This window comes from Vidua macroura, chromosome Z (genome assembly GCF_024509145.1).
Source record: "Vidua macroura isolate BioBank_ID:100142 chromosome Z, ASM2450914v1, whole genome shotgun sequence".
NCBI lineage: Eukaryota > Metazoa > Chordata > Aves > Passeriformes > Viduidae > Vidua > Vidua macroura.
Window position 1 is genome coordinate 64,613,144 of NC_071611.1, and position 24,585 is coordinate 64,637,728.

The following is a 24,585-nucleotide window of genomic DNA, read 5'->3' on the forward strand; positions in this document are numbered from 1 at the left end:
ACAGGTATTTATACTTTTATAAGTTTGGTCCAGTTGCATATCAGGGGTTAATCTTCCAATTACAGCTTCAGGTAATGAAGTCATTCACCCCATGTTTGCTCCCCCCAAATAAATCACTTTTGTTTACATTTCCTGGGGTCTGAGACAGTGAGGTGTCCTTGATTCCCAGGCCTGGAGAGGAATTGTTGTGTCTGACCAAAATGTGAAAGACAGTAGCTAGCACTGTATATGGAGTTTAGAGCTATACACTAAAGAATTACAGGATTCTATAAAAATACATAAATATATGAGAAATATACAAGGTAAAATCCTAAGGCATCAGTGGCTGTTAGGAAAGTTTCTTTTGATACATTCTTTGTAGATAGCTACACAAGGTTATACAGAGCTAGCATAAGCACCTTTGTAGTCTGTTTTTAGCTAAATAATACTAGTGGTGTTAATTGCAGTACCCAAGGTTCATCTTGTAAGTCAGCTCCAGCTGAGGCCTGCTGCTCAGGCCTCAGCACATGGTGCCTGAGAAACAGCCTGTTTGTTGTTGTTGTGGAACGCAGATATTCGCACGGAGCAGTGCTACCTGCGGTGGGAGGAGGAGGAATGTGTGCAGCCTGTGCCCGGCAGGCTCCGGATGGATTCCTGCTGCTGCGCCGTGGGGGCCGCCTGGGGCTCCAGCTGCGAGCGCTGCCCTGCTCCTGGCTCCCCGGAACACCGGGCCCTGTGCCCCAGGGGCCCCGGCTTCTCCAACAGGGGGGATGTTCTCACTGGCAGGCCGTTCTACAAAGGTAAGCCTTCCTTCTTGTGCCTGAGGGGTCATTGTGGGGTGCATCCCGGGGAGTGTCCTGAGGGAATTCCCATGGTTTGAGGCTGCTTGCTGCATGCTTGAGAGATGGGTACAGGCATTTGCCTGAAAGAGCTGATGGTACTGATGCCTTGGAGTGGCTGCCCAGAACTGAGATTGGACAAGATTAAGAGGATAAAAGTGGGTATTTATTGAAGGCGTTCAATAGGTACAGCTTGTCAAAATAGTCAAAAGCCTCCAAGAGCGGCTACACTCAAGATGGAGAACGATCACAAGTTTTTCACCCAGTAAAAGTATGGTCCATTTACGTATCAGGGGTTAATCCTCCAATTACAGCTTCAGATAATGAAGGCATTTACTCTAAGTTTGGCGCCCCACAAATTTTGACATTTGTTTATGTCTCTTGGGGGCCTGGGACAGTAAGGTGTCAGGTTGCAGGTCCAGAGAGGAATTGTTTCGCCTGAATAAAATGGAAGAACAGTAGATGACAGGCTATGGGGTTTTTAGAGTTACACACTAAAGCAGTACAGGATCTGAAAAATACAAAAGCTAAATCCTAAGGCATCAGTTCTGGTGTCTGAGGATTAATTGTGGGTGCATCTGAGAGGGTATCCTGAGGAAATTCCTGGGTTTGAGGCTGCTTGTTAAGTGTGCTTGATAGATGGGATAAAGGTATTTGCCTGAAAGAGCTGATGGTACAGGTGGGGGGATTCTCTGCTTTCATGGGAGCTTGAGAGCAAAAGTTGCAAAGTCTGAACTGGGTAAGGAGGAGAAGGAAATTCCTGAAAGGAGAGGAGCTCTGAATCACAGGAATAGTGCAAAATGTGCATGTTTTTTAAGGTAGTGCTTTGCAGGGAGTGAACTGAGCTTCAGATGGTCTCCGAAATCAGTTATTTTAGATGCAAACATAAAATATTACTAAAATTTGACCAGGGCTCTCTGGGAGACTGAAGAGGGATGGGTTCTTTCTCTGGTTTGCAAAATCAGTAAGTGATCAAAAGGAGAGGGTGTCTATTGTGTTATGATCATGAGGGCAGTGACAACAAGGATCTGCAGTAATAAAGTAGTAAATAAAAGTATTTTGCCCAGTTTTTGATAGCTTCACTTCCTGTAGAGCAGCAACAAAACAGAATAGGCTGGAAAATGTTAAGAAACCAGACCCAAGTTACTTCAGATGGGTAAAATCTGAGAAGAAAAACTAATTTTCTGTGTCCAGAAGCTCAGGTGATCCAGAAATTTGTTAGGGTTTTAACTTTTTTAAGGATATATTCTGAAGCATTTGTCTTGGAATATTTTGAGTTTCTTTAGAAAGCTATAACAGGTGAGACCTCTGCTTCACCAAAAATAAGCTCTGCTTTTCAAGAGTCATTACTCACAGGCAAAGCTCTTGATTTTCATTGGTGATTTACTAAAGAAATACGGAAAATAACAACAACAGCAACATTAATTATACCAACATTTGTTTAATTTAAAAAATTTATTATTTCATAAATCTTGTCTAGGCTGAGATTTTCTGAGGCTTGTCTTCTTGTTTCTGTTTTTTTATTTGGACCACTATTGTGTTCCATTCACAGAAATGAATGGGAGATAGATGTTTGTTTTGTTGAAGATGATTCTCAGTTAAGGACATTACCTCAGCAAATTATTTCACAGAGTGTAGGAGAGGTCATTCAGCCTTGTCCTATGCAAGATCTTTTAACAGTTTGTGTTTGAGGAGAGGTGAAATATTTCACTTGATACTCTACAAAAGAAAAAATACCATTTTCAAAACTGAGCTCCAGATAAAACTCTGGCAGTCTCAGTTTGAAAACCAAACCCAGTCAGCCAGGTAATGGTTGCATATTTTACAAACTGGCTCAGGAATGCCAAGAATATTGATTGTGGCAGAAAGCAAACTTGTGCACCATACACATACCAGAGTTTCAACTCAGAGAGTATCACTGAATTTCTTTGACTGTTGATAAGCATAAACTTTTAATTATTGGTTTGGGTATTGTGAAGCAAAAAAAGCCAAAAAACAGCCAAAAAGTTTGGGAAATGTCTCACGTCCAGTCAGGTCTCCAAGGGTGTCCCCTCTAACCCAAACCCTGCCTTATATGCTCAATGCAGTTGGTAAGAAGGAACAGGAATTTCCTGTTGATTCCATATATCTTTGTGCTTAAGAATTTCTTAATTCTTAATTACTTTCTTCCTAGATATCAATGAATGTAAAGTGTTCCCTGGCATGTGCATGAATGGTAAATGTAGAAACACAATTGGAAGTTTCAAATGCAGATGTAACAGTGGGTTCACTTTAGATATGGAGGAAAGAAACTGTACAGGTAAGTAAGCCTTGCGTTTTCCACAGTTTTCCCTAGAATAATGAAATAGTCCTGGTTGAAAAAGACCTGAGAAGACCAACTTGTTCCTCCAAGGTGTTGTGGGGAAAGGGAGCCCAGATGAGATTATCTAGCACCCTGTCCATCTTGGAAACATCCAGTGGTAGGGACTCCACCACATCCCTGGAGCTTTTAAAAGAGGCTGGCTCTTGTGGCATAGCTTGGTGATCTGGAAACCTAATGCCATTCATTTCACTCACTTTCTAAGGGCTTAATATTTGGACAAAATAGCCAATAGTTTCAAGTTTCCCTTTCAGAAACTGAAATTATTATTTAATAAATAAAATCTTTTCAATTTTTATTCTTGTTGTTTAAGGTGCTTAAGTTATCCTGTATCAGTACAACCCGAAAAATCAGTAAGGATCACCAGCAAAGCCAAGTTTAATGTTCTAACACAGAGATTTTCTTAATTTTAATTTCCTTACTCCTTGGTCATCGTATTACCAAATGAATTTAGAGACTACAAGTTAATTTTCATTTAGATTGGATGGCTGAGAACATACAAGGGCACCTCAGCAATTCTGACGCCAGTGCAACGTTAACTCAGGAAGAGACAGACACGTGTGTTTAATTTACAAGTTTAGGATCTTGTTCTTTACTGTCTGGAAAATCTAAAGATAAGCCTGACAGTTCTGTGGCTGTGGGAATTTGGATGCCTGTGTTGTGGGTGGCTGGCTCTGTACTGAAAATGAAGGAGGTTTTGTTACCATGTACAGGCGTCCCTGAGTGTGTCTGAGTAATAACTATGAAGTGTGGGTGGTAAGGCATGCTCACTGAGGTTGATCTGGTTGCTAACATTGCCCTAACTGGTGATTTCCTTGTTTTTATAGTGATTACATTGATGAAGAATGCATTTTAAAAACTTTATTTCTAAACTAACCAGAATAGGTCAGAAAACTCCCTGCAAAAGCTTTCTTTTTCCTCCCCTTCTGTTCTGTGGTGATGAAATTACTCCACTGAGCAGCTGTAGAGAAATAGGTTTTCTGAAATGGGTGACTTTTTTGCTTGTTTTATATCAGCAAGAAATTGTTTTATAAAGTTTGTAGGAGCCCAGATACTCAGTAATGTTCCAGATCTGCCAGGTGGGTCTGACACCTGCACACATCTGTGAGGACTGGCTGTCATCACCCAGCAGAAGCCTGTCCACGGGCAGTGACACAAAGGCCTCTCCTTCAACACTGACTTGTTTCACTGGATCATACCCACATTAAAATTCCTCTTTAGATTTCTGACTCACTACCAGTGTGATTTAAAAAGAGCTATTCTGTCTTTTCTGCTATAGTTTTCTGCAGTAGGTTTCATTCAAACTTAACTAACAAGACAACCAGTGAACAGTACACCTAGCTTTGATAGGAACTGATTCCTAATGGAGAGGGTATATGTAAACTTATAATGCTATTAATGGATAAATATCTTCATAATAATCAAATTATAATCAATGGCATTGTAGTAATGGAGTCAGTTGATACCTCTGTAAGAATGATATCTTGGAATGTCCTACACTTAGTTATTTCCTTAAGAATCTAACCGTAAATTACTCTTAATAGAAGCAAACTTTTTACATAGTTTACTCTGACTTGAGAGCTCTGAAGACAGCCTTACAAATTTTTCATGAACTTTTTCACATAGTCAGATGTTTCTATAAGTAATTATTTTTCTCTGTTGATTTGCATACTGTATGTGGTTTCTGTAGACTTAATTTACAGTGACATTTTTTACTGTAAAAGCATGATAACCTTAAACCCAGTTTGATTTTTCTACATCTCCACTGCTATGAAACAGATATTGATGAGTGCAGGATCTCCCCAGGCTTGTGTGGAAGTGGTACTTGTGTCAACACTCCTGGCAGCTTTGAGTGTGAGTGCTTTGATGGCTACGAAAGTGGATTTATGATGATGAAGAACTGCATGGGTAAGTGTTGCCAGGATGCCCTGGACTCTGGCTTTGCTGTGCAAAGACTGGCTGTTGTCTGAGCTGCCACACTGAACACTTCAGATGTGTCATTATTGACTTCATGAGCAAATGAGTCAGATATGCAGTTTATAGAGACAGATAACTGAATTAAGTATATAGCATTGCTTGTTCTGTATGATAATTACTTATACCCTTAAGAGATACTTATTCTGTACAGATATTTTAGGATGGCAGCAACTCTTCACACAATTAATTTAAAAATTGCTAATGGGGTATGCAAATTCTTGGTAAAGCTAGGAATAGAAAGCTGGAGTTGCAAAAGCAGTGTTAGTCCCTTTTCATTGCTTCTTCTAGGACTCAAGAAATTCTCACAGCATTTCCTGAAAAAAAAATTACAGCTCTTCAATCTGTTTAAAGTTGTAAGAATAGGTCTGGAGACGTAAGAATAGGTCTGGAGACACCAAAAGGTGTTTAACGACCTTAAAAATATCTTGACTTAGGCTTCTGTGCCTTTTCATGTTTTCCTGCAAATTCTGATGCTTTTAGACTTTCCTGGGATTCCAGACGTGTGAGCATCCTCCACCTTGATCATCTTTTGTTTGTATTTCTCTCTGTCCACACCTGTAGTGTTAGCTGGTTTTATCAGTTTTGTGAGTCAAGTATTCAGTTTGCCTTTATGAGCTGTAACCAGAATATTTCCCAGCCACACCACGGCATAGACAGGAGGTACCAAACTGAGGAGCCATTTAGGTAAAAATCGATACACAAACATCCACCATAACTGCATCCACAGACAGGAATTTCAGTGCATACATGAATAGGTGCCTTAAGCAATTTAAAAATATATACACATCACATTAATATATTGTTCTAAAGGGCAATATCCAAAAATTTTCTACCTTTGCTTGTGTTCTATGTTTTCTTGAATATCTAATGTTAAATGATGAATTTCTGGTTTTCCTTGAGAGAAAAAAAATACCCATCTTTATAGTTAAAAATGATATATAGTTTTTGGGTTGCTCTGTTGTGCAGCATGAGTAGAGGAGCAACACCATGAAAAAATCCTTTTATTTTGTAGACACTGGGAGTTGCTTTTATCTTTGTTGCCCCTTATATATTTTGCACATGGTGGTTTCTTTGCAGATATAGACGAGTGTGAACGCAACCCTCTGCTGTGCAGAGGTGGCACCTGTGTGAACACTGAGGGGAGTTTTCGCTGTGACTGTCCCCTGGGGCATGAGCTGTCACCATCCCAGGAGGAATGCTTGGGTGAGTTTCAGCTCAGGAAAATCTTTAGTTTGAGGAATGATCAGTCCTGGCAAAGGTGGGGTCCCAGGAATCTCTTAAACAAATTGATGTTCCTCCCTTTTATTTGTATCTTCAAATAAAAAACTCCGGAGATTTATAAAATCTCCAGTGGCAGTAATACTGTTGACTCCAAAGAGATGTGTTTTACCAGGCCTCTTAGGGGTTATTTAGCAAACTGAAAACTCATGGGAGCAACTTTAATTAGTCACAAAAAGGAGTTGTCCTGTGTTAAAATGCATCTCTCCTTTTAGCACATAATCCACCAAAATGATGAAGAAAAAAAAGAAAAAAATAGTCAAAGAAGAAGTATATTATCTCTTTGGCTTATTTTCTTGATAGAAATGGTAATTAATGCCCACAGCAGACTAGCAGACTCTGTAATTAATGCTCTCAGACCTGAGTCAGAGAAGATAAATCTTTGGACACTAGCTTAAACACAGTGTGCAGAACTCTATTCCTTGAACTGGAACATGCCAAGAACAAGAAAGAAGTTGAATATACCTGAAAGCCACCGGTGTGAAATATTACCTCTCATTCTGCCTGGAACCTGAGCTGTTAAAGCTGTTAAATATCCTGAATTGCAACTGATCTGAACGATTCTTCCCCAGATGTAAACGAGTGCTCGTTGAGCGACAGTCTCTGCAGAAATGGCAGGTGTGTGAACATGGTTGGGACGTACCAGTGCTTCTGTAACTCTGGGTACCAGCCCACTACTGAAAGACAGGGATGCACAGGCAAGTGTTGTGCACCTGCACGTGGGATTTTGTGCTTCAGCTGCATTGCTCCATCTATCCTTGCTTTTATTTAACTTCACACCTTCCTTTTGGCCATCAGCAGGGCTGTTTTCTTGTATGCCTTGAGGCTTATCATGAGCTATTGTGGGAATCCAGATATATAAAGGAATATAAAGAAGGTATAAAAAGGTGATTGCTGTAAGTGAGTTCTACAGAATACTTTGAAATTCTATTTACTGTACTACTCCATTAAAATCAGAGGTTTGAGGTAACAACCAAAAAACACACCTAGATTTCTTGATCGGGCAAGAAAAGCTCTGTGCATTGATAGTTTATCCTTCACATTTTTCTCCTTATCATATGCATCTCTTTAATTCTTCACTATAATAATACTGAATTATATAGTTACCAGCACATCAAGTCCTTGTAAAGGAGAACAGCAGCACTGAGAGGGTTTTCTATTTGCTTATTATGGTTCTTTTTTTACAAAATTGCAAATTTGTGCTACATTTCAAGCTTTAAGTTTCTCAGGGTTTCCCTTTTTTCACTTTCCAAACTTTGTTCCTTGAGCTTTTTTTCACACCCCTAGCAATACACAGTTGCAAAACCAATATTTAACTTAGCAGCTTGCTCCCACAGATGAAAAAAGCAGTTAAAAGAGGGGAAAACGAACAAAGTATAAATCAGAGACAGCAGAATGAGACTAAAAATTCAGAATGAGGTCACTGATGTATTTTAATGTAAAATGTGAAGGGAATATGATTTTTTTCTTAAAGAAGTAGACTAACTGCTATCAATGTTGCTTCCCCAGATATTGATGAGTGTATGATAATGAATGGAGGTTGTGACACCCACTGCACTAACTCAGAAGGGAGCTATGAGTGCAGCTGCAGTGACGGCTATGCTCTGATGCCAGATGTCAGGACATGTGCAGGTAGGTTTTTACACCTGAAAAGCTCCATCATTATCTTTCAGCCAAAATCAAAGTGGTGTTCCAGCCCATCCATGCCAGAGTGACAGAATTATTATCTGCTTTTTTTTTTTTCCCCTCAGATATTGATGAATGTGAAAACAATCCAGATATCTGTGATGGTGGGCAGTGTAGCAATATCCCAGGGGAATACCGTTGTCTCTGTTATGATGGATTTATGGTTTCTATAGACATGAAAACTTGTGTTGGTAAGTAGCTGTGTGCACCAAATTTAGTGTAAATCTTGAAAATTCTTCAGGTTTTGTTTCAGGATGTTCTTTCTACTGTGTCATTGAACATGGGTATTGAAATTATGTATATTATAAAAAATAAATAATCCGTATGCCTTTTGGTAACTCCTTAACAATGAACCAGATCCCATAGTTAAAAAACATTGATATGATTTTACTAAAATGGAATATGTGTACTGAGAAGGGATCAGATGAAGGGTTCAAAAGGGGCCACTTCAAGAATTTTTCATTGGAAGAAAATTATTACGATTATTAATATGTTTTAAGAAAATGATTTTAAGTGATTCTTGTAAGAAAAAGTTTGCTTCATATTACTTTAATTAGAATTCCAAAAAAAGGTGAAAACAAATAGTATTTGATTTACCACAGTAGTATTTGGACTACACATTTAGCCTTACTTGTTTTAGGGAATTTACAGAGTAGAACAGCTGAAATGCAGTATGACTTCATATAGTAGGTATTTTCACCTGAAATAAAGTGTTCCAAATTGACAGTAATGTTCAACTAATAATTAATTTATAATCACCTACAGATGTGAATGAATGTGATTTGAATTCCAACATCTGCATGTTTGGGGAGTGTGAAAACACCAAAGGCTCCTTCATTTGTCACTGTCAAGTTGGGTATTCAGTCAAGAAAGGAACCACAGGGTGCACAGGTAAAATAGATTTCCAGTGAATGTGTCACATATTTTGGTTGGCTTCCAGGTAAAATAAATGAAGTGTTACACACAAGAGAGAGGTTGGTATCTGTGTGTATATATATATATATAAGCGTTTCACATCTGCTAGCATGTGCCAGACTTTTAAAGGGAGTATCAATGCTGGAGGCCCCTTACAAACTAATTAAAAAGATATTGGCAGCACAGGTTGTGTGAACACCCATGTTACAGAACTTGGTTTGGGGTGGCAGGGCTGCAGTTGTGTTGGAAGTTTTTTATCAGTGCTCTTTTGTCACGTGTACCTGGAGAATGAACTCATCTCAGACCAAGGTGCAGGAAATGGCCATGTGGTCCAAGGAAAGAACAAGAGGGGGAAAAAAAAGTAAAAAAATCCTTCAACCTTTGCCAGCAATTTTTACATTTCTGTAGTCACTCATAATCACTCTGCAAGTTCTGTGATATTTAAGCAGTACCTTTTCTTCTGCATGCTCTCAAGAATCCAGGCTCATCCAGAAGAAGCTGATAGAATTTCTGCTACAATTGTGTGTTTAGGAATCTGTTCTATAACTGCTATGGCCATGGGTGTATAATTATTTTTATGACTGAAAGGTTGCTGTGCACCCAAAGACCTCATCCCAGTTTAGACATAAAAAGATCAGTGTATTTCATGTTTCTGGGTAAGAGTGTTAATTTCATGCTGAAAAACAGTTGTAGGAAAGTGGACTGATTGTCATGTTTGCAAACAAAGAGCAAAAATAAAATGCAATTGTCACTCCTTTTTACTAATACAGAATACAAAATAGCTTGCTTGAATTATTCTAAGTTCTTAAACATTTGTTTTTTAAAGGGCTGCAAACCCTCACAGTGGAAATTTTTTAATATTCTTATGTAAATACTGATAGTTTGTTTTGTGCTTGTAGATGTGAATGAGTGTGAAATTGGAGCTCACAACTGTGACATGCATGCCTTGTGTGTCAATGTGCCAGGAAGTTTTAAATGCAGTTGCAGAGAAGGTTGGTTTGGAAATGGCATTAAGTGTATTGGTAAGTACATGGAAAACAAAGATTTTTTTCTCTCTCTCCCCACTCTTTTTTTTCTTTTTTCTGAAAACATGCAATGTGACTGTGTGATTAGTCCATTAGAAACAAAGAATTATTCTTCTGTCTGCTGTAGCCTGTGGATAAATGTATATGAAAGATTCATATGTTTCACAGATTTGGTTTTCTATGAAAAAAATTTTACTGTCTCAGAAACTTAATGCTGTAACATCTTACTGAATTAACTACACATTTTTCAAAGTTTATATACAACTGCTACAAGAATGTGCAAAATAAAAAACCCCAGAAATTAAATAAATTTCCTTTTATTGTTTCCTGTCAGTAAGGTATTTCCAGTCCTTCAAACATTTTTTGGTAAATGTCTTTTAATTTTTCTGATTTATAGACCCTGATATAAACCAGATTGGGACTGGAGGGGTGGGAAACCTGTATCTTCATTTGCTGGGCTGCTGTAGTTATGTATGTTCCCTCGCCTTCATGTTTCAGTTTGGTTTGTAAAAGATTGTAATATTTGCTTTTTGTTTTCAGAATATTTTGGGATCTATGGAAGATTAGGCTTTATTGATGTAATGTGCTAAAAAAGTTACCGTATTATGAGATTTCTCGTTTCTTCTTTTTTTCTTATTTTTTTCTACTTTTTTTCTTTTTTCTTTTTTTCATACATATTAACATCCAAGTGAATAGTTTGCCTCAGCTCTCATGGGGTTGCATTGTTTTCATTTTTTTTCTATTACTTGAGGAGACTTCTTAAATAAGTGGCAGATTTTTACCTCACTACATTTCTTTGGTTCAGTTTCTTTTTTTTAAGAACTTACTTTGAATTTAAGCTCAGTAACAGGACATTAACTTCCAAGTAATGAACATCTGAATCCCATCTGTTGCTCAGAAATATTTTTCCCAGTCCCACCCGTTGTAATTTAAAGGAAGACGTATTAAATGGAGTCACTATAGATTGACCCTGTATCATCTAATAGTAAATGTGTGTATCTGTGGAGACATAAATCATGCTTGCAGTGGTGCTGGTTATCTTGACAGTTAATTATCAGCCAGTTTACTAATCACCAAGCTGCTGCCTGCACTTTTTGACCCCAATGTGCAGATCTTGATGAATGCTCCAATGGGACCCAGTGGTGCAGCGCCAACGCTCAGTGTGTGAACAGCCTGGGCTCCTACCACTGTGCCTGTGCAGAGGGATTCACTGGGGATGGCTTTACCTGCTCTGGTAAGGGGTTTTGTGGCACCTGACTTGTTCCTGGTGGTTCTTCTCTTGTATGGAACTTTTGTGAATTAGACCTAATCCCACAGTGCAAGACAATGAATGTGAAAATGTAATTTAAGATTAAGATGCTTCCTGTCTGCATAAGAAATGGTGTCAGAGGCACCTGATTGCTCTTTTGATTTGTGTCCCAGTTGGACCCACTTGGTCCATTTTTTGGGGAAAGTTCCTATCTGCTGCTTCTTCCTCCTCCTCATCTTCATGTCAGTTATTTTGAACATGCATGTCCTGCTTGCAGCAGTGCCTCTGGTCAAGAACACTAAATGCCAGCTCTATCACAGTTCCTCTCTCTGGCATCATCTATTTTCCCAGCACCCAGCAGAACAGGATGTGATCATTAACATAGGACTTTTTAAACAGAAAAACAAGCTGCAGTTAAAAAACATTCCCTGTGTCTCTGTGTTTAAATTTATAGGTGAAAATGGACATTGTTATTCACACAGGAAGTGATTCAAAATAAACTGACATGTATTATATCAAGTACAAAGATTTTATATTAAATATTAATCTTGTCTTGGATTACTCTGGTCTTTATCATGTACAGAGTGGAGATGCAACATTATCTCTGCTCTCAACTTTTAACACATTCTGTATTTGGTCAGCATTTTTAGGTCTGAGAATGTATCTTAATCATAGTGAAATACCTAGAAAACTACTGTGAATGCATTTATTATTATTGGCTAACTGGCTAATTACAAATAAAAATTAATTTAAAGCTTGGAAACAAGGTTTTCTGATTAGTAGTTTTTTATTTGAGAATAAAGACCTTCAAATATGACTTGGTTTTTGTATTTCAAGTTTTTGGTTCATGAGCACAATGTTTTATCCCTATATTGATCTTCTATGTTTCTCTAAAAATCAGATGTAATACTAATTATGGACTAATAAAATGAAGAAAGCATATAAAATTTTTTTTGGACAATCATAAGCATACCTGAAAAAATTATCACTTATGATGACTGCAATGGTGAATGCTCTCCCTTGCCATTCTTTTTCTTTATAGCTCTTTTGGGGCATAGTAGAAGAATTCCTGGTGTGCAAGCAGTACTTGTAATGTTCCCCAACCTCAAATAATATTTTCTAAAATGAATATGATAATAATTTTCTATGTATGATTTAGGAAAATTTGCCTTTTGAACATTTTTTCTGTCAAAATAGCATAGAAATATATTCCAAGAGGCAAAATTTTGAGCAAGACTTTTTTTAAGTAAAACCTTTTAATCAAGATATTTAATTTATTTGTCAAGATTAGTCAAGACTGAATCTGAAAAGCTTGCATTATCAAAAAAATTTTCATCTGTTAATGAAAAACAAGGAGTAAGGAATCATGAAAATGTGAAAGGAATAATTTTGGAAACTGTGTTTGCTTTTCTGCATTCTTTCAATTTACTTCAGGGAATGTGTTCTGTTTTATACCTCCAGTGCTCAACAGCGCTATTATTTTGAACACCAGGATATATTTATGTGTATTTCTGCTGGTGAAACCTGTAGTTTCAGAGAGACTTTCCTGTCTTCCACAGACGTTGATGAGTGTGCAGAGAATGTCAACCTGTGTGAAAATGGGCAGTGCCTGAACGCCCCTGGCACCTTCCGCTGTGAGTGTGAGATGGGGTTCACTTCTGCCTCTGACAGCAAGTCCTGCCAAGGTGAGCTGCTGCTGCTGCTGCCTCAGCTCTGTTCTCTGAGGTTGGGTTGGCTGCCCTAAAACAAAGAACAACCAACAGGACCTCAACCTGGAAGCAGAGAAAGCACCGTGTGTTTCACATAGAAGTTTCTTCAGTGTGAATTCTGTTAGAAGATTGCTTTCATCTTTTTTTATGACATTTTCCTGGCCTTCACCCATAAATCCCAGAGCAGATTGCCTCAGCAATTTTGTAAATTTTTTTTTTTAATTCCTTTTTTTCAGTAGTGGATAGTGTGTGGAAAATCCTGTGTTATCTTTCTAGTCCAGTTCAGCTCCTATTCCCTATTGTGTTCTTTTACCTTTTGTTGTTGTTGTTTAATAAGACTGTATAGTAGATGAAATTTTACACATTTTAGCTGGTGCCCAAAGCTTTTAACTTATTTCATATATAATGGTGGAAATCACATAACCTCTTTGGAAATTCAAATTCTTGGTGAGATAGGAAAAACAGGTTTCAAAACTTAATCTTTAAGATGCAGTCCAGAGCATGGCATGTTCCAACATTCAGATGTACATGTATGAATCAGACTTCAGAATAATTCAGGTGCTTCTGAGGAATTACCTGTGCCACTGCATAATCAGATGTGTTAATTATCAAGTCCTGTCCATCATCTTTACTGAATTTCTTGGTGCAGCTCAGTCATATTACAGTGGTGCCAATGGTCTGATAAAAATCCCCTAATAGATCCAATCTATTCCAGCCAGCCAATGTTTCGAAAAACAAGGTAATTCTAAATTTTCGGTCAGTGTGTTGAAGGATTTAGGTCCAACAATTGAAGGATTTTGGAGAAATGTTTGATATGTTACTGTGATTACAGCAGAGATCTGAAAGCATTGCATTAATTAAATTGTGCTCTTGGAGAACTAAAATATCTGGGTGCTGAATTCTTAAGAGAAGTTAGCTTTAATTTCTCTCATTTTGAAGTTAATATATTAATCTATCCTATGGTAAGAAATGTCCTTGGCTGATTTCTACAATCAAGGGGCAAAATCCAGTCTTGATTTAGTGAAGTGATTATAATAAAAGTTATTAATCCACTTTCTTCAGAAGTCCCATGAGATGTCAGTACATTAGCTTCTCAGTTACCTGATTTGGAGGTCATTCCATGGCTGTACTCCAGGGTATTTAGAAATTTTATTTTCCAGATGAAATTGACTCAGGACTTCTGGATGTTAAGCATTCATTTTCCCTAAAAAACATGTCTCTCAAATGGCCCTCAGAAGTTAACCTTTCTCATGTGTTACTATAAAGAGGCATTTTATCACTTCTCAGCCTCTGGCTGAGGTAATCCCACCAGATTGAAAGTAGATATTTTATTACTGTAATAATTCTAATACCCCTTTTGCACATCTTGTGCAATATTAGTTCATCAACAGAGCACTGTACTCAGAATTTCAAATTAGGATTTGGCTGCGCTTTGTAAAATGATATTAATGTTTTCTACTTCCATGTGTGTGCTAAAAATAATTCACTAATACGTGCCAGAATTGTATTTGCCTTTTCCACAGCTGCTTTATTCTGGCAACCTAAAAAGTCCTGCTGTCTGACAGTACATGGAGGGTTTTTTTTCCCACTCCTGTCCTACTTACCTTCAGCTCAGAAGTCTTTTACAGTTTGTGCCTAAAGCCATGGCTTTGCAGTCTGTGGTGTCAGTGTTCATCTCCTTTCTACTCTGCAGCTGACAAAATCATCCAGTTTTCTGTCAGTGTCTTTCAACTTGATTTCATCTTCAATTTAGACAAGCATGCAGGCAGTCCTTTAGATGCATTGTAGCTCATCTGTGTGTAGTTACTACATAACTATTTCAATGTGGGCTTGAGAAAATCACAGATAATTCTTACTTCCTCTATTTCTATTTTCCATGTATTCTTCCTCCAAGGAAATATGACTGTTGATGCCTACACACTCTCTTCCTTCTTAGAACTCTTTATTTACAAATACAAATTCACAAATACAAATTTTGTGTAGCATTCTGCACAAACTCAAAAATGTTAGTTTTTAAAATATTTTGCATGTGTCTGCTTTTGCTTTTATAGTCCTATGACACATAGTAACAACAACAGCGGTAATAATGACAATAATGTGGTATTACTGTGTAACTTTCTGGTTATAATACATTCCTTCAGACACAGATGAATGCTCCTTCCAGAATATTTGTGTGTTTGGCACCTGCAATAATCTCGTAGGAATGTTTCGTTGTATCTGTGATGACGGCTATGAACTGGATCGAACTGGGGGAAATTGCACAGGTAAATCACTGCTTTTCAGAAATACATCAGCAAAAAGGGTGGCTTCTTAAACATGCAGATGAACAAGGTTTATTTGTAGTCCTTTGGTGAATTATTTTTAAGACTCTCCTTCAGTTTCAGCTAAAATTCACTTGCATTTGAAACTTTCTAAGTTGTCTGAGAAAGTAAAATTATTCTTTTCTGTCCAATGAGCAGATTTATGAATGTGGATTTCCTGTTTTAGATATTGATGAATGTGCTGATCCCATTAATTGTGTTAATGGTCTTTGTGCAAACACTCCTGGAAGATATGAGTGTAATTGTCCTCCAGACTTCCAGCTGAATCCTACTGGAGTGGGTTGTGTGGGTAAGTAAAAGTTTCCTGAAGTATCACTTTAAAAAATCACTGCTTTTATGCAAAAAAAGATAGAAAAATAATGATTCCACAATTCTGCATATCCTGTTGTATAGTTTTTTAATGTTGTCTCTCTTGACATCAATAACTATCAATGTTCTTGAAGTGCCAATGACTTCAAGAGCACAATGTTACCTGAATTCCTCTTCTAGGTATGAAATTACAGATGAATACCTGCAGTTCTTTGCCTGGATCATGGTGTGCAGGTGTAACCACATGTGCTTTTTACGTAGATAACCGTGTGGGCAGCTGCTACCTGAAGTTTGGACCAAGAGGGGACAGGGGCCTGTCCTGCAACACTGAGATTGGGGTTGGAGTCACTCGTTCCTCATGCTGCTGCTCGCTGGGAAAGGCATGGGGGAACCCCTGTGAGACCTGTCCCCCTGTCAACAGCAGTAAGGAAATGTTCACATGTTCCCCTGGTGCTGCCTTATTTTAGAGGGATGGAAAAGGAATTTACAGTATTTTACCGTGTTGCTGTACATTGGTCATTCAAATCAAATTTTCCTACCAATGTCAGAAGGACAGGAATGCAGAGGTGCGGACCTTTAGTCTTCTGTGACTGATTTGGTGCCTGTTTGCACGCTAATAAATCAATGCTACCTTTAGAAGGTGCTTCCCACCAGACCAGGTGATACTTTAGGTAGTTTTGGGCATTTTATTTTGCTCTTTTCTCCCATTAAAAAAAAAATAAAAGAACTTTGCAGATAAGAATGGAATAGAGTGCATACATGTGCTGGGCATTTTTGCTCAACAGCTCTAAACTGGTAAGGAAAGAAACTAATTATGCTTAGAACTCAAATCATGGCTTTAATTTGGAGGGCTTCATTATTCTCCAAAGAAGTGTGTTGATAACCGTTGTTATTTATGTCTCAGTCAGTCTTCAGTACTTTCAAAATGATTACCTAATGATAGTTGTCAGCTTTGTAGAGCTTTGAAGGTCTTTAATGAATCATGCAACACAAATGTCAAGTATGTTGTTCTTTACAGCCCCATAGCAGTAGGAATTCCAAGTTTGATACCTAGCTTTATCAGTGGCATACTGGCATATGGAAAAATCAATATTGTGCCTGCCTTAAGAGTATCTGAGTTTATAGTAATAAAAGAAAGCAGAACTCCTCATCTTACATTGGTTTTCTATTAATCTAATGCACATGTTTTATTTACTGTGAATAGGTCAAAAAAGTAGAAACCAAATGACTGCAGGGAAGACCAACCATTAAAAACACAAGTGACATTTTATGATTCTGTTGTCATAACTTTATTTTTTATGAGACTGACACGTCTCTTGTTATATCTTACTTTAGCTGAGTACAATACTCTCTGTCCAGGGGGAGAAGGATTCAGACCAAATCCCATCACTATTATTTTAGAAGGTGAGTTTCTTACAAATGACTGTGATGATTGATATAGATAATAATAATAATTACAAAAAATGAGTAATCTTTGAGGAGGAACTGCATTTTTCAGAAATCATTATATCTAGTGCAAAGCTAAAATATCTGTTAATGTGAATTGGGAAACAACATGAAAAGGCACACTGCAAAAGAATATTGAAGAAGTCCAATACCATTTCAGTAGGAAAACAATCTGGTGCATACCTTTTATGTGCTTCCTTACTTTAACTGGATTTCAAAATTGGGCCCTGAAGGATAAGTCATTTATGAAAATTACAGCTCATCAGCAGAAAGTGCAAATGTCAGGAAGTATTCATCAGGCAAAGCAGCTCTGGTTCCAATAAATGGGCAAAAGTGAGGAATTAGATGCCACATTCCTGTAAACAGCAATGGAACATTGGGCTTAACAAGCTGAAACTGCTCCTTAAGGGCTTTTTAAATGGAAGAGAATGAGCATCTTATCCATGCATTCCTGGAGAGCAATTTAGAAGCAAAAAAAAAAACCCAAAAAACCACACATGACAGTTCAAAGCTACTATTCGGCAAAATTTCAGGATAGTACTTAAATTCTCTTCTTTTTTTTCATTGCGGAATGAAAATATGGTGAGTTGGTTTTGGTTTTTTTTTTTTTTTTTCCCTCTGTTTTCAGACATTGATGAATGTCAGGAGCTGCCAGGTCTCTGCCAAGGTGGAAATTGCATCAACACTTTTGGCAGCTTCCAGTGTGAATGCCCAAAAGGTTACTACCTCAGTGAAGAGACAAGAATCTGTGAAGGTTGAATCTTTTGAAGCCTCTTTCTCTTTCACAGTGCAGTTATTATGAAAACCACTACTTTTTAGCCTTAAATCCTAAGTGTGCATGGTTCACCCCACCCTTACCTACAGTCTTCCCTAAAATCATTATCTTTGGCACCAGTGATACAAATTAGCACAAAGCTTGAACTGGAACACTTGGATATATTAATGTTTATTTTAGATGTTAGACCTCAGCCATGTGTATTCAGCAAACTAAGGAGTTAGTAATGATTTCTGGCTTCTCACCCTGCAAGTTTTATGATGCTCTCTGCATTTTGGGTGTGAGAGTAGCAGTTTAGTTTACTCAATATGAAGTAAAATTCATACTGGTTTTCCTTCTGTGTTTGAGACTTTTCAGAACTGTTACAACCAAAATTGTAAATTGACCCTAAAACTAAAAAGAGACTAATCCTGCTGTGAGAAGAAGGTGTGAATGTCTTTTGTGAAGTTGATTTGCTCCTATTTCAGTGGCAATTTCAAGAACTTTTAGTTTATTCAGTGTATTGTTTTGCACTTAAGAGAACTAAGGCTAAACTTAGAGGTTAAAATCAGAGCTGTGTTTCCCAAGCTATTCTTTAAATGAAGCATTTTTGTTATCTTAGTGTGATTTACTATGGTTGTATTTCTCAGAAATATTTGCTTGGACTTGGACCTCCCTTGTTGGCTGCAATGTATTTTCTTGGTTTCTAGATATTGATGAGTGTGTTGCACACCCTGGCGTCTGTGGTCCTGGTACCTGCTACAACACCTTGGGGAACTACACCTGCATTTGTCCACCTGAATATATGCAGGTGAACGGAGGACACAACTGCATGGGTATGAAAAATGTCATCTTTACTAGAACTGCAAGATTATCAGACTGAGGGCCAGACCCTGTGCTTTGTGTTTATTTTGACTATTTTTAGCTGCCATTTGGTGTCATGTTGTCAGGAAAGGGATCCCTGTGATTGGCATGCAGCATTCAAGGGCTCTTATTCCCTAAGAGGGCTCACTCGTTTATTTTAGCTGATCATTTCCACATGGTGGGGTCTACCATAGAAATGGATCTCATAAGTATCTACACTGTATTTATAATTTCTTAGGAGTTTGCCTTTTTCCCCCTTGTGTCTTTAAATGAAAGCAGAAAATATGTCACACAAGTCTAAAACAAGGACTGTGGATTACATCAATCCTTAAATTATTTTTAAATGCCTGTGTTTATGTTGCATTCAGAAAACAGAGTTAATGAATCTTGTCTGGTTTGGTAGAGGGTTGATATTTACATAATTATCATAATTATCATAATGTTGGTTACATCATCAGTGCTTCTTTTCTCACATCCAGACATGAGGAAAAGCTTTTGCTACAGAAGCTATAATGGAACCTCCTGTGAGAATGAACTGCCCTTCAATGTAACCAAAAGGATGTGCTGCTGCACATACAATATTGGGAAAGCCTGGAACAAACCTTGTGAGCCGTGTCCAACTCCAGGAACAGGTGAAGCCCTCTGTGGTCACCCTATTTTGTTACTTTCTTTACTTATCTGCTGCTTTGACCTATTAATTAAAGCTAACATTTCATCCCAAAAGAACTTTCACTGAGTAGTAATACTGGTGGTGAAGATACTGGCTGACCCGAAATACCTCCTGTCTAGTCTGTTCTCCAGGGTAATTAATTTAGGAGAGTGTAATTTAGTTCTTGATAGTTGGAGACCCATTTATCCTGGTAGTCCTAGTCTGTCAGAACATCAAGATTGGGTATCGTACTGAGTGTAGGAAGCCTTTCTAGATTTTTCAGCTATTTTCTCCTTTCTTTTGTCCTACTGTTTAATGGCTTAGGACATTAAACAGTAAGACAGAAAAAAGTAGAAAATGCTGATGTTCAGATATACTGGCTCCTGCTTGGCTTAGAGAAATGACCAAGTGTGTCTGAATGCAGGAAAAAGATTTTGCCAAATATCATTCTGAGCAGTGATTAACTAAATTTACTAAAAATGGGGACGTTTGATGTAAAGGAGGCAAGAATTATTCCATTTATAATGGTACTTAAACTTTTCAGAATCATGAGCTGCTGAGAATCTGCCATTAAAATGTAGATTATAAGAAACTCAAACTACAAGCAGTAAAGACTATAACTGCTCCAGATTAAAGAGTATTACTTGTAAGAAGTAAGAAGCTGTTTGTTTTTCATTTTTTGGTGCTAGAATAATTTGTCAGCATTTCAGGTTTAGAGACACATCAAAGGCAGGCTCCATACTCTTCCTTCTGTTGGGTAAAGAAGTTTCCTGTAGGTGCTCAGCAGCACCAAACAGTGGGCCAAGCACTCATGGAAGTCTCCAGATATTAAACTTCCAGAAGCCCTTTGAATTTTATGTCAATCAGATGTTTTTGCAAATTTTACTCACTTTTTTGAAGCGTATTTCATTTTAACCTAATGCCCTGAATGTACAAATAACCTGCCACACACCTTGAAATGCTTCCTTGGCAGTAGTTTGGAAACTGGATGTTGAAACTTTTTTTTTTTTTTTGATAATTTGAATGCTGATATGATCTAAAAAGGTGGTTAATAGTGGATGCATGGTTATTGTTTGCAAACTGTTAATTCAAACTGGTTGTGTCTTTACACTGGAATTGCTTCATTTCCCTCAAACAGGTACAGATTCCTCTGGTGGTATTATGCAGTTTTGACATGCTTATAGTTGTAGGCCTGTCATTTTTTATGTTTCTACCTAGATAAAAAAATATTACTGTGAATAACTTTTTGTCTGGAGAGCACTGTTCTGCCACTTAAACCTCATCTGCAATAATTAATAGAATCCATGCTAGAAATTTTTCTCTGCATGTTGCAAACCCACTCAATTTCAAACACCTTTCCTACAAAACTGTGGGTTAATTATTTTACACTTCGCACCAAGCATTTCCCACTCTCCAAGTGCAAAAAAAGGGATATAGAAGGAGCATATTAAAAAATATGCTTACAGAGCATCTCTTTTTAAAGCACAGTCTCCATTCTGCTGAACAGGTCAGTGGAACTAATCTGCAGTAATTCCACAGAAATTAAAATAGATAATATTGTGAAAAAAGTGTAGGTACTGGTAAATTATATTTATTTCTCATATTTGAAAATGCTGCTGTAGATTCTCACTACAGATGCTTAGGAATAAACCTTAAGGAGTTCTATTAAAAAAACAAACAAACAAACAAAACCATACCAAAACCTGTCTGAATAACTGCATTCTCAAATCAGACATTTAGTCACGTGCCAAAGTCTGCAAAGATTTGAGGAAAGTATGTTACTATTTCAATTTGCATTAATTTATTGGCAATCTGAATTTTCAATACAAGCTATAGTAGGGGCAATTACTCAGTAGATTTGGCTTAAAACAGCTCTGGAGTAGCTGAGAAGACTGCAAGTAATTCTTGGGAGATTTATGCATTCCCTGAAAATATACTGCTCTATATTTTGCTCTAGTTGAATTCAAGAGCCTATGTGGAAATATTCCTGGCTTCACTTTTGACATCCATACTGGAAAAGCTGTTGGTAAGTTTCACCAGTCTTATTTTATCCCAAAACTGTTTTGCATAATGTTTTTGTGCCTGCATAATGTCAACTAAAATAAGCATTTCATGTACTAAAGTTGTTAAATTTCATTTTGGAGTTACAGTGGTGACACAAATTGTGACCAATTTTTATGTAGAATATTTCCTTTTTTTTCTTAACTTCTACATTTTGTTGCGGTAATTCGCTCACCTGCCATCATTTGAATTCATGATTTTGAGTTTTAAACAGCAGGTTAAAAAGCTTTGCCTTCAAAAATACTGTGGGGCTTCTCTCCACATTTGTGAGTTTTGCATCTTGTCCAATACTTAGTGTAGCTCTGTTTTGATCACTTCCTGAACTTCATATGTCATTTTCTATCATAATGGTTATATGCGTGGTTTTATAACCTGTGTGTGGTTTCTGTGGATTAAAAGGAACGTCTCAACTCAATTTTAGACACAGTGAAAATGAGAATCCTTGCAGTGTGTAAAGACATGATGAACTGTACTTAAAAGTAGCTCCTCTGCCTTTCAGACATTGATGAATGTAAGGAAATCCCAGGAATCTGTGCCAATGGAGTTTGCATCAATCAGATTGGCAGCTTCCGCTGTGAGTGCCCCACTGGATTCAGTTACAATGACCTGCTCCTGGTCTGTGAAGGTGATTTAAAATTTGGTTATTTTCTCCTTAGCCCCTTAAGCTTATCCTAAAGGGAAGGGGAACATGTGTTCATGTGGTTTTCAAAATCTAAGAGACAGACTGTGAGCTTTCGTAGGGCTTGAGGTTATAAATCAGTTTAAGTGCTTATTTTTAATATGGATGCACATGCACTTAATAAAATCTGTAATGGTGTTCTGTCAAGCTCCTAAATAGGTAGTCAATGTTTTTTGTTTTTTGTTTTATTTTTGGGAGAAAATTTAATTCTTATTCTTAGAACTTCTCAAAAAAAAGTACCTTGTTTTTTTTTTTTTCCAACTTATGTCTCTTCTGCTACAGTTTTAGAGGCAGAGATACTCATAGAAGCTGATACAGTTTTGTCTGTTGTAAAATCAGTAGGAGTTTTGTCATTTGTTCAAGGATTTTGCGCTAACATGTGCAACCTAAAAAGTTGCAAACTCGGCCACTTATTTTTTCAGCCCAAAGGCAAAGAGGAAGTTTTTTTTAATACAAAAATTTCTTCAGGCAGATGTTGCAAATTTCCAAAGTTACTTTGATGCGTGGTAAGCTGGATTCATAGGATCCTCTTTGATCCAAAGGGTGACATGGATGAAGTGGTATTGATTTTCCTTTTTATGTGCATTCCCAGCACACAGGGCTGGAGGTCAGGCTGCTCGAGCTTTGTGGAGGACTGAGGTTTCCTCTTGCACAGACAGACAGTAGAGTGTAAATCTGAGGCAGGAGTGATTTCTTATGTCTGAACTCTTGGTTTTTCAGATATTGACGAGTGCAGCAACGGGGACAACCTCTGCCAGAGAAATGCTGACTGTATCAACAGCCCTGGGAGCTACCGCTGCGAATGTGCTGCTGGCTTTAAACTGTCACCCAACGGTGCCTGCATTGGTAAGAAATCAGATTACTTTTCTCTCCTGTTTTTACCTCACCAATGGTATGCATGTGTTTCTTTCAGCATCCTTTATTTTCTGTTGCCTTGTGCATTCTGCTGTTTTTCTTTATAGCCACATTTCTCAGTAAAAGGAAAGAAAAGACAGAGTGATGTTTCTAAAAGACATTTTCTAGGTATCAGCCAAATCCTGACAGTAGTTTTATCCTCAAGGTGTGTAGGCAAGCACTTCCTGTAAAATGAAGTTCTCTTATGATTCAGATTTACTTACAGATAATTTTGAATCTGGTTTTAATCATAACAATGGATTGTAAAAACATTATTTGTGTAAAACAGGGATGTAATGGAGGTCGATAGCGTGCACCATCTGTTTTGTGTTTTTGTTATAGATCGCAATGAATGTCTGGAAATTCCAAACGTTTGCAGTCATGGTTTGTGTGTGGACATGCAGGGAAGCTACCAGTGCATATGTCACAATGGCTTCAAGGCATCCCAAGATCAGACTATGTGCATAGGTATGGAAAGAAAAAACTTTCCTGTATGTGTGGTTTTTTTGGCTGTGGGCAGGGAAGATGAGTCTAGTTTTTTCAGTAGGTTATACTGACATTAAAAAAACTGATTCAGGCATTTCTGGTTTTTTTTTTTTTTTTTTTTGTGAATAAAATCTGTGAAGCTGTCTTTGGAGGGGATAAATTAATTTGAGAAAAAAACTCAGAACAAAACAATGTGTTCTGAGATAGCTCCACAGAAACATTTCCACAGAAATACATCATTGTGGCTTATTCAACGGAGAGTTTTATAGGATGGATCAGAGAGTGATAGAGCTTGGAGCTAAAACCATACATTTTCCAATGATTTAAATCTATTGCGTTCATGTGTCATTTAAAAAAAACAGAATCCCCCTTTTAATGTAACTTTATACTGATTTCATGTGAAAATGATAATATGATAGAGATGATATAAGAAATAAGATTGAACAATAAGAATGTTCTTGTTCATTTAGTTCATAATCTTAGTTCTTAATCTGTTTAGTTCTAGAGGGTTTTAAAATGAAAAAGTGATGCATTTCAACTTTAAACAGATATTTAAAACCTGTTCATACTGTAGTACATATTCATATTTGCCTAAAGTCTTCTCTTACTTAAACTAAATCACATTTGTCAGACAAACAGAGGAGGATATGTGGGAAAGTGACCTGTTTTGACAATGCAAAATTTTGAACTAGCTGCACAAAATCTCAATAGCTTCCAGATCCCCCTGAAACTCCAGAAATTACTATATGACACAGGAGACATTGAACTTCAGTGCCTTTTAAAAATGGATATTTGCAAAAGTTTTTAAGCAGTCTTTGTAATTCTGGATGTGATATTGATATTATCCATTTACTTACATAAATTGAATTGCATTTTCAACAGTTTTTCATGGGCTCTGACGTAAAATATGTACATAACAATTGATCATTTCAGGGCTATGATGCTTGATCATTTGTACTCAGTCCTGATCGCTTGTATATGTTAAAGAAATTAAGAAATGTTAGTATGGAAAACAAAAAGATGGAATGCCTTCAGATAACTGCACATATACATTTATTTTTACATGTGACAGTACTTTTTATTTTAAAATACACACAAAATTACAT

General features: G+C 37.3%; 1 protein-coding gene across 2 annotated transcripts in view; it reads left to right on the forward strand.

The window, feature by feature from the left end:
- Window positions 1-24,585, forward strand: part of FBN2 (fibrillin 2) — a 116,254-nt gene that overhangs the window by 68,892 nt on the left and 22,777 nt on the right. For both annotated transcript variants that reach the window (XM_054002935.1, XM_054002934.1), the window contains exons 24-45: window positions 552-779; window positions 2,992-3,117; window positions 4,957-5,085; window positions 6,232-6,357; window positions 7,005-7,130; window positions 7,942-8,064; window positions 8,184-8,309; window positions 8,884-9,009; window positions 9,933-10,055; window positions 11,170-11,292; window positions 12,867-12,992; window positions 15,158-15,280; window positions 15,504-15,626; window positions 15,908-16,069; window positions 16,982-17,050; window positions 17,721-17,846; window positions 18,557-18,682; window positions 19,190-19,342; window positions 21,317-21,385; window positions 21,920-22,045; window positions 22,820-22,945; window positions 23,336-23,461. In XM_054002935.1, coding sequence (XP_053858910.1) covers window positions 552-779; window positions 2,992-3,117; window positions 4,957-5,085; window positions 6,232-6,357; window positions 7,005-7,130; window positions 7,942-8,064; window positions 8,184-8,309; window positions 8,884-9,009; window positions 9,933-10,055; window positions 11,170-11,292; window positions 12,867-12,992; window positions 15,158-15,280; window positions 15,504-15,626; window positions 15,908-16,069; window positions 16,982-17,050; window positions 17,721-17,846; window positions 18,557-18,682; window positions 19,190-19,342; window positions 21,317-21,385; window positions 21,920-22,045; window positions 22,820-22,945; window positions 23,336-23,461 — 2,811 coding nt within the window. The remainder of the gene's footprint in view (window positions 1-551; window positions 780-2,991; window positions 3,118-4,956; window positions 5,086-6,231; window positions 6,358-7,004; window positions 7,131-7,941; window positions 8,065-8,183; window positions 8,310-8,883; window positions 9,010-9,932; window positions 10,056-11,169; window positions 11,293-12,866; window positions 12,993-15,157; window positions 15,281-15,503; window positions 15,627-15,907; window positions 16,070-16,981; window positions 17,051-17,720; window positions 17,847-18,556; window positions 18,683-19,189; window positions 19,343-21,316; window positions 21,386-21,919; window positions 22,046-22,819; window positions 22,946-23,335; window positions 23,462-24,585) is intronic.